The following is a 10,875-nucleotide window of genomic DNA, read 5'->3' on the forward strand; positions in this document are numbered from 1 at the left end:
AGCCCAAAATAAAACAGGGATAAGCAGAGTTTTGGAATCCTCGGTTGATTGTCGTGTCGTGTGACTCGCGTCTCCGCCTCCCATCGTGTCGCCCCCGCTGCCTCTCGCGTCACCGCTGTCGAGTGCCACCCATCATGCTGGCATGCCGCCTACCAAATTATACCAGACTCACGTACGAACTAGGACAAGGGCTACGATGCATGTCCAAGATGACTTTAACTCTAAACAAACTAGGTAAGATTATTGCTAACAATTTCTCCCTAATTTTAAGTTGGCATATCCTCATATTCCTTGTTTGCTTTACACTCGTTGCAGATTCGCGGTTTGTCGAATCAACTCAAACGATTGATTCGTATTACTAGTACACACAATCGCATATGTGCGTGCAACGTGCAAGACTAGGCGCACCATCGGTCTTCACGTCGATACAATTTAACCGGTCATTGCCCACTACATGCTGAGCTTAATCTCCTCGTCGAGACACGGAGATGGCATCATCACCACCTTGTCTTCGCGCACACCAATCTTTGCTCTCAGGCACCTCCACAAATGTGACACGCTTCAACTGTAATGGATCATCAAACAGACAAGCACTTGGACACAACAACGACTCACATACTCGACGACGACTCAACGTGCCAACCTGCACGCACACGACACCTCTAGCTCCCCCGGATGATGATACTGACGAGACTTCCGGCACCGCACCTCGCCACCACCTCTCCCGTCAACGATCATCCACCATGAGTGCCTTGCCAACGTTGACACCCCGTTGTCTCCTTTGTGCCGCTCCGTCGAGACGATCGCCCACTGCCTTGATAAAGACGGCGTGCCACCATCTCCGCACGGTCGCTCTGCCTAGCGACGGTTGCCTGCCCCGAGGCGCTAGTAGGATCGCCTCTCCTGGACAAGTGTAGCTTTAGATATTCGATCTCGCTCTGATACTAATTATGGGGTTCGCCCACTGATCGATCATATTAAAAATATATGAAACAAACACACACAAACACAAAATTTGCCAAGGGTACTATGTTGCACCCTCTATTTTTCCTCTCTTTATTTCTTTCATATTTTCTCAATCATAGTACAGTTTTTGGGCAGCATGATGTACATATTTACATGCACGGCCAAACAAGAAACAACCGACTAACGTACACACAGCTAAACCTACTCGTACTAGAGCTGACGTCAAACCTTCCTAATATTCTACTCCTAGCAAATTAGACCAGACTCGCGTACGACTAGGAAAGGACAATGCATGTCCAAGCTGACTCTAACCCTAAACAAACTATGCAGAATTATTGGTAACAATTTATGTGTTCTACGGATCCACCTAACCTCATGGTTTTCAAACAATGGTATTAACTGATGACTAACTGGTTGTTTGTGATTAATTAGTCTCGGGTCAATGATTTAAGTGTTCTTTGCACACCTAAATTCATGCCCCCCCCCCCCCCCCATATAGATATAGATATATCAACGCCGATACTAGTATAAAAATCCTAGAGAGCTGTCAAGTGTAATGACCGCTGGCCTCGGCGTGGCAGGTGTGTTATAGTATACGAGTACATATATGCATATAAATTTAGATAAGAGATAGATGTATAGATCTACAAATATATGTGATTTTTTATATCTCCAAGATATACAAGTGTATTTAGTTATAGATTTTCATCAACTGAATGTCATTTTGCTACCAACAATAGCCTCTCTTGTGGGATTTGAGGTACGAGACAAAAGGAGTTTATGACTTAGGTAGAAAGTTTGCTGATGTCGTGGGTTTAGAGGGGTGGCTGGGGTGTTACAGTATATGAGTATATATAAGGATATAAATGTAGATGTCAAAAGATATGTACATGTATGGACATATATAGTGATAGATGTATAGATCTAAAAAGATATGTGCATCATTATATATCTATACAGTGTATGAGTATATATAAGGATATAAATTTAGATGTCGAAAGATATGTACATATATGGATATATATATATATATATATATAGTGATAGATGTATAGATCTCGAAAGATATGTGCATCATTACATATCTATACAGTATATGAGTACATATAAGGATATAAATGTAGATGTCAAAAGATATGTACATATCTATCTGGATATATATAGTGATAAATGTATAGATCTAGAAAGATATGTGCATCATTGTATATCCAAGATATAGAAGTGTATGTAGATATAGATGTTCATCAATGACATGTCATTTTGCTAGCAGCAGCCTCTCTTGTTGCGATTTGAGCTATGAGACAAAAGAGATCTAGAAATACGCGAGGGCCTACGCGTATCCCAAGATCATCAATTTAATTAATATAATATAAAACTTATATTATAAAATTATACCATTAAAAAGTACATCATCTAAACTTTCTAATGATACTCCCTCTCTCACAGTTTATTAGGCGTGCGCGTACCCCTAGGTTGCAAATTTGATCAAGTTAGCATTAGTTATATGTTATAAAAATTATATCATTAGAAAGTTTAGATATTCTATTTTTTAATGATATAATTTTGCATTATATAATTTAAATTATATAGATCAAATTGTCGATCTAACGATACGGGGAAGACTAGTAAACTGAGAAGGAGGGAGTATATGTTTTGTAATATATATCTTATGTTGGTTAAATTAGTAACCTAGAAATATGCGTGGAACCTGTAAACCGGAACGGAGGTAGTATTGAGATTTTACAAATGATTAAATACAATAAATATATGATACTACCACATGATACTATGTATCATACACTAATATTATATGCATGATACTACTAATAAACTGTGAGAGAGGGAGTAGTATATGTTGGTTAAATTAGCGACCTAGAAATACGTGTGGGACCTGTAAACTGAGACGGAGGCAGTACTAAGATTTTACAAATGATTAAATACAATAAATATATGATACTACCACATGATACTATGTATCATACACTAATATCATATGCATGATACTACTAATAAACTGTGAGAGAGGGAGTAGTATACGTTGGTTAAATTAGCGACCTAGAAATACGTGCGGTACCTGTAAACCGAGACGGAGGCAGTACTAAGATTTTACAAATGATTAAATACAATAAATATATGATACTACCACATGATACTATGTATCATACACTAATATCATATGCATGATACTACTAATAAACTGTGAGAGAGGGAGTAGTATACGTTGGTTAAATTAGCGACCTAGAAATACGTGCGGGACCTGTAAACCGAGACGGAGGCAGTACTAAGATTTTACAAATGATTAAATACAATAAATATATGATACTACCACATGATACTACGTATCATACACTAGTATCATATGCATGATATTACTATACGATACTTCCCATTATGACTAATCTAATACACAATGATTATTTGTCTTTCCGGACACGGCTCAAGAGAAACAGAGCAAAGGAAGCGAGAAAAAAAAAAGAGTAATAGTAGCAGTCCCCCACTCCCTGCGGCGCACCAAAAATTAAATTCCGGCTAAAGAATCCCCACAACCACCTCCTCCCTGTCACACACCTCAAGAACTTATATAAGAGCACCACAACACAGAGGGTGAGGAGAGAGCGAAGTGGGCACCTTCCTATAGCAAAAAAATTCTTTGCACAAAGGTTGCAGGGAGAGATTTTTAGAGCTTAAAGCCAGAGTCTTTAATTGATCCCCTGTTTTTCTTTCTCTCAAACTCATCATCTCTCTCGCACAACACGCACCAGCAAAGCGAGCCGACCGAGCGGCGATCGGCAAAGGGAAATAGATTTGAAGAAAGAGCGGCGCTAGCGAGGTAGCTAGCTCATGGCCGCCATGATGGCCTCCATCACCAGCGAGCTTCTCTTCTTCCTCCCCTTCATCCTGCTGGCCATGCTCACCTTCTACAGCACCACCGTCGCCAAATGCCACGGCGCGCACCGGACGAAGAAGAAGCGGCCGAACCTGCCGCCCGGGTCCGCCGGCTGGCCCTTCATCGGCGAGACCTTCGGGTACCTCCGCGCCCACCCCGCCACCACCGTGGGGCACTTCATGAACCAGCACATCGCACGGTCTGTCATCTCTGCGGCACCCTGGAGTACTCTGTAGTCTCTAGTCTGTACTACACACATATGTATAATATACAGACGATGATCGTCGATCGAACTGACGTCCATGATCGGTGGATGCAGGTACGGCAAGATATACCGGTCGAGCCTGTTCGGCGACCGGACGGTGGTGTCGGCGGACGCTGGTCTGAACCGGTACATCCTGCAGAACGAGGGGCGGCTGTTCGAGTGCAGCTACCCGCGCAGCATCGGCGGCATCCTGGGCAAGTGGTCGATGCTGGTGCTGGTGGGCGACCCGCACCGCGAGATGCGCGCCATCTCCCTCAACTTCCTCAGCTCCGTCCGCCTCCGCGCCGTGCTCCTCCCGGAGGTGGAGCGCCACACCCTCCTCGTCCTCCGCGACTGGCTCGTCCCGTCCTCCTCCTCCGCCGTCTTCTCCGCGCAGCACGAGGCCAAGAAGGTACGTTAAAAGCAGCATCGGCGCCGGTGTCTGGTCCAGGCAGATCGCCGGCCGGACAACGTCGTACCCGCCACAGCGGCCAGTGAATTAACCATGGATGGACGTGCGTGCGTGCGTGCAGTTCACGTTTAACCTGATGGCGAAGAACATAATGAGCATGGACCCCGGGGAGGAGGAGACGGAGCGGCTGCGGCGGGAGTACATCACCTTCATGAAGGGGGTGGTGTCCGCGCCCCTCAACTTCCCAGGCACGCCATACTGGAAGGCCCTCAAGGTGAGTCCAGTCCAACACCACACTACTCCCTATAGCGCTACTGCAAACTAGCCTGTCCCTCTCCCTGCGCGCACGCTTGGGTGTCCCGTATGCAAAAACTATGTGGAATCTATCTTGTCCCGTAGCTTTTGTTTTTAGTTACTTGTCACTCTCACACGCTCACTGACTCACGGGAGCAGCACCTGTTCTGAAATTTGTTACTGTTCACGATTTCCATGTACACGTGTGGGAGGGGATCGGATAAGGAGCATCCATCGTATCGCGAGACATAGACTAGAAAACCGTACCCTCGATCTCCCACATATGGAGTAGCTAGCATTTCATAGGATGGTGTTGCAACAACCGATCGATCGATGAAGGCGAGGGATCAAGATATATATTCATATTTCCACACACACAAATGAACGAATATGTTACATGTCCTGTCAACGTTTGTTTGGTACCTAAACTGAGAAATTCAAAGTGGCTGGAGCGGAGGGGGGCCGGGCTACAAGCCTACAACAAGGATACAACACAAGTGTAGGAGCAGGAGCTATCTTCGAGAGAGGGTTTTTTTTTTTCTTTAAATTTTGTGTGGGTGCATACAGACATGGCCCATGCATCGATGTTGCATATGCAGAGAGCCATCAGAAGGGACGCATTAATATACTACATGGCAGCATGTAGTAGGGGTGTGGGTCGTTTCTGAATAGTGGATGGTCCAAGGATTGGTGCACACGTACGGCAGCATCAGGTCCAATCACACACCACTGCAAAATTTATCTCTCCCTCTCTCTGCTACACCCACTTTGATTGCAATGGCTCTACCTAGGAGCAGTATATAGAAATCTAGTGTTTGCACCAAATTAGTTTATCACATATATTGATAATGGCCAAAAAGGATTATAGGATATAGCTACTCTATTTCCCTATATATATGGTTCAAAAAGCGGGATCCCGCCAAAGCCAATGTTTAGTTCAAATTGTACTATAAGCGTCGATCCCGCCTCTAGCTAAATCGTACTAATCGGAAACGAGTTCGTCCCGCTATTCCCGCCGCTTGCATCCCTACATCCATATATGGGCACCTAAAAGAAGCTCTTTAGAGAATAGTGAAATGCTAGGTTTCCCTTTTAGAAATGTTGGTTGAAAGGTATGTGTCTAGGTCAAGCCGACCAGTTGGTGCATGGTTGAGATTATTATCCTATATAGGAGGCTAGTCCGTCGGTCTACTGATGAATGGCAAGAAAATCATTTGTACATACATATATAGTTGATACTAGTGTTTAATCACAGGCTAGAAAACCATTCATGCACATGGACATGGCTGGTGTTACTTGTGAGTAGATCCATCCATCAACCTTTTCTTTGCTGCTTCTATTGTTTCTTTGCATCCTACTTTGCCCTTGGGGGTACTGATCATCACTCATGGGCGCATAAAATGTTGCCCGCTTTTTACTGCTTGTGAGGTCACACTCAAATGATCTTTATTGATTGCTCCCAGATGCAGCATGCTGTGCATGCATGCTTTCGCAATATCTCACTCTTTCTCTCCCCTACACACGGCCTGTGCTCAACAGCATACAATTGCAACTTGAAGTTTTGACCCTCTTAGAAAAAAGTTTAGTGACCAACCTTCATAATTTGGCATGATTATGGTGGCAGAATCCATCATTTATCATGATTCAACCGCTGACCAACTCTTGCCACACTGGAACCACATTAACTTCGGCAGGCGTGCAATGAGGAACCCTCTTAATTTTGTGTTAGTTAATGACGTTAGCATCCTTTTTAGCTGAGGATGATCCTATATATTACACCTAACTGATGTAGAAGAGAATTTTTGTCAACAAAATAGCTGGTGTGGTTAATGTTGGCATATAGTTTATGCTTGATTTATGAAAATTTTCAAGCTATTGGTTTTGCACTATATGTTTGCTCGAGCTTAGAAAGTAATGGTTTGGTCATGGAGTACTTACCGGTCTATACTCACCAAACAACAAAAGTTCAAGAACGTGAACAAAACAACAAAAATAAAAGAGAAAGACCTTTTTATGTTAAATAAAAGAAAGAGAGAAGGAGAATAGTTTCTGAGATAGAGAAGTGCCATTTTTTATTTGACGGCAGCTATGTTGAAAAGATATGAATTTCTCTAAAACAGAAACCTATGACAAGACAAGATCTTAGACTAGTAGGCAGTTAGGCAACATCTCGACGATAGTGACGTGTCCAATGCTCACCCACAAATGTAAATAAATGTGACTTTGACCTGTAATTTTATTTTGTTATATCCTAAATAATTTACATCATACATTTATTTACTATATTTTCCGTGCAGTCTCGTGCCACCATACTTGGAGCAATAGAGAAGAAAATGGAGGAGAGGCTCGAGAAAATGAACAAGGAGGACTCGAGCACAGAAGAAGATGATCTTCTTGGATGGGCCATGAAGCAATCAAATCTGTCAAACGAACAAATCCTGGACCTCTTGTTGAGCTTGCTATTTGCCGGGCATGAGACGTCATCAATGGCGCTTGCCCTCTCCATTTTCTTCCTGGAAGGTTGCCCTAAAGCTGTACAAGAACTGCGGGTACAGATTTAATTTACCACCAAACTCTTTACAGTAGAATACTCTCCTAATGATTGTCCCTCAAAAAAAAAAACCACCAACTCAACTGAAACATCATGGAATTATTCACACTGATCCATGACCCTGCAGGAGGAGCATCTAGAGATTGCTAGGAGACAAAAGCTAAGAGGGGAGTGCAAATTGAGCTGGGAAGACTACAAAGAGATGGTTTTCACACAATGCGTAAGGGCCTTTGAATTTGTCCATTTCCTCCTCGATCCGTAGTAGTAATATGAGTGCAAGATATATGTTCGATGTGCCTTTTGTTAGCTACTTCCAACTCCTAGTTGCACAAGGATCGTCTAGTTGCGTAGGGTAGTAGGAAGTTCCCAAAAATGCCATGCACGAGTGGAAGCCAAACGAAGGGCTGTCTCCGACTTTGCCAGCCACATTTTTGGAGTGCATAGTGGCTGCTTGCTCTCCTAGCCGATGGCTTTTGCTTTGGAAGTTTCTAGGCAGAGCGTGTGTGGCCCATCGATACGATCCAAAATGGTGCGAGAACTATGTGTCATTGAGGTATTGCCAGCATCAAGAAGGTATCTTTGTCGTATGCCTTGATCTTCAGGCGGCACAAAGCAGACCAGGTCAAACGCATATCATTATGTCATCTACCGAAGAATATGACCGTGGGTTAAAGTAACTGATGTCAGGGTCAGTAGAATGGCTCCTGGAAAAAATCACTGTCCAAGTGAGCTTGATGGCAAGGCAAATTATCAAAAGTTGTGGAGTACATGTCGACTTCAGTGCAGCAGTACTATAGCAATAGTAGGTGTTGTGTGTACTGTATGGAACTATAGATTGTACACCAAAAGCAGCATCTTTCCTCCTACATTCCAACTGCCGACCTCTCTCATTTGCAAATAGTTGACGTCTTTTTCTGCTACTAATTTTGTTGCAGGTTATAAACGAGACCTTGCGGCTAGGCAACGTGGTGAGGTTCCTGCACCGGAAAGTCATCCGAGATGTGCACTACAATGGTTGGCACCTTAACTCTCCCACTGCATTTGATTGCTGAACATGCTGAGGAGCATATTTGACTGAGGTTACTGCATGTCCCTGTCTAACTGTATGTGCGTTTGACAGGGTATGACATTCCAAGCGGATGGAAAATCCTGCCGGTGTTAGCGGCGGTGCATCTCGACTCTTCGCTGTACGAAGACCCCAGCCACTTCAACCCTTGGAGATGGAAGGTCAGTTATATTATCCACACACAAATCAACGGTGGCTAGAAACGATTCTGTTGCATGCATATCAACTTGTAGATATCTAGCACTGATAAAAATCGATCCACGGAAAAAAGAAGGGAAAATATCTGAACGGACACGCGGTCTTCGTCGTTGTCCAATCAATCATATAGGCATTATTCGTCCAAAACAAAATCAATCATAAGCGGCTTCTGTGACGTTAGCATCATCGAGACGGAGAAGAGAATGAATTAGGTCCACAAGCTAGCAAGTGTGCTCCTTCATATGTATGCTAGCCAAGGTTTAAAATAGCGTGCTAAATGAAATAGCGTCGGTCTCCTTTAAACGCTATGAACGCTATATCGTGCTAATTACGTGCTATATTTCAAATAGCATTTTGAAAAAAATATCAAATGTAGTCTAAAATTAAAGGATTTCGCTAAATTTTTTGGATATTTAGTCCAAAAAATGACTGAATCGTACATAGATAGCCACATACAACAAATAGATCTCGAATTTTTCAGAAGGCTAACATTAGTATTCCACAAGGCAACAACATAGTGTAAATTATTTATTAAGAATCATCAACACTAGCGATATTAAGTTCTAATCTAGAAGAGGAACCAACATATTGCAGTTCATCATCATAAAAAAGTGAAAGTAACTTTGCTTGAAAAAATAGCGCGCTAACGCTATGAAGTTTTAGCACGATATATCATGCTATTTCACAAATAGCGCAATAGCGAGTAAAATTACTAAAATTTAGCGTAGACCCTTCAAATATGCTATTGCGTGGTATTAACGGAGAAATAGCGCGCTATTTTAAACCTTGATGCTAGCTAGCTGGAGCAATTGTGGCAGAAATAGAGGACGACTTTTCCGCTAGGCTCCGCGATAACAACACAAGACGCCGCACGGACGGGTAGACCCTGACATGAAAGGGAATGTTCAGCTGGTATCCACGCACACGTGTGCTTTTGATCTGGTCCTATCAAGATCGAGAGACGTGCTAATTTGCTCCCTCTGCTACTCTGCATGTCTCGGTCAAGGGAGCCCCATATTCTTCCTCTCACCGAGGCTACTGTGCCTTGGACTCACGCTAGCTAGCTGTAGCCTGGGTTCCTGTGAATCGCGCGAAACCAAGTGCATGGTCGAGAAGGGAAACGTTGGAATCCAATCAGTCTGTGAGAACGATTGGGACGAATCTGCAGAAACACGTCCCATTCTTATCCGTCACGTTCAGACAGGCGCGCGCCATTAACCACGACCAATTGATGTCCGCGGGGAATATGTGATCGATCGTGGCGGTAGTACTACCACTAGCTAGCTGAATCCTATTGTGCATTGAGTTTCAGAGGTGTTGACGGGCATTGCTTCCATGTCGTTGTTGTTGCAGGGCAGCGCGTCCGGCGTGGCGCAGAACAGCAACTTCATGCCGTACGGCGGCGGCACGCGGCTCTGCGCCGGATCGGAGCTCGCCAAGCTGGAGATGGCCATCTTCCTGCACCACCTCGTGCTCAACTTCCGGTGGGAGCTCGCCGAGCCGGACCAGGCCTTCGTCTACCCCTTCGTCGACTTCCCCAAGGGACTCCCCATCAGGGTCCATCGGATTGACCCGCAGGACGGAGAGTGAAGCAAGTGTTTTGACCGTGGACATATGTGATCAGCGATTCAGTCTAGCGTCAGAGTAGGGAGGAGGAGTACACAGGAAATGTACACATGCTCGTCCTCCTTTTTTCTGCTCTTAGGGCTCCTTTATTTATGTAGAAATTGTAGCTTTCCCTGTAGATGGGGATAAAAGAGAAGAAGGTATAAGAGAAAATGTTGCAAGGCCCGGTAGTACTAGAGAAATAAAATGGCCAGCCCAAGGTCCAATATAAGTAATACAGAACATGGGCCTAGCGTCTTAGTGTTTCAGTTTCCTCTCACAGGAACTATTTTATGGGAGGGCCTGTATATCGACCTGATCGGCATGTGTTGGGCCAACCCAGTTTCGTTTTCAGATAAAAAAAAAACCAGTTTCGTTTCCATTTTTCGTTTTTTCTTTTCTACCTTTTCCTTTTTCTTGTATTTGAAAAACAATAGACAATTTTAGATTTAAACATATTTTAATATTGATTTTTTCGAAAAAACGATTTTCAAAAATCTAAACATTTTGTCAAAATTGAACATTTCTAAATCTAAGTAATTTAAATCTGAAAACAAATTGAACAAACTTCAAATCTAAACAAATTTTATAATATGAATAATTTTAAATCTATTTTTTAAATCTAAATAAATTTCAAAAGATAAACATTTTA

The 10,875-nt window shown here is 43.3% G+C and overlaps 1 protein-coding gene across 1 annotated transcript; it reads left to right on the forward strand.

Annotated features, from left to right (window-relative positions):
• The first annotated feature begins 3,586 nt into the window (after nucleotides 1–3,586).
• On the forward strand, nucleotides 3,587–10,481 carry LOC124701863 (cytochrome P450 90B2-like). The gene is made up of 8 exons (XM_047233962.1): nucleotides 3,587–4,052; nucleotides 4,173–4,509; nucleotides 4,631–4,783; nucleotides 7,101–7,352; nucleotides 7,482–7,574; nucleotides 8,290–8,368; nucleotides 8,475–8,581; nucleotides 9,972–10,481. Exons 1-8 carry the CDS (start codon nucleotides 3,808–3,810, stop codon nucleotides 10,206–10,208), a joined length of 1,503 nt encoding a protein of 500 aa, XP_047089918.1. The 5' UTR covers nucleotides 3,587–3,807; the 3' UTR covers nucleotides 10,209–10,481.
• The last annotated feature ends 394 nt before the right edge of the window (nucleotides 10,482–10,875 follow it).

This window comes from Lolium rigidum, chromosome 3 (genome assembly GCF_022539505.1).
Source record: "Lolium rigidum isolate FL_2022 chromosome 3, APGP_CSIRO_Lrig_0.1, whole genome shotgun sequence".
Taxonomy (NCBI): domain Eukaryota; kingdom Viridiplantae; phylum Streptophyta; class Magnoliopsida; order Poales; family Poaceae; genus Lolium; species Lolium rigidum.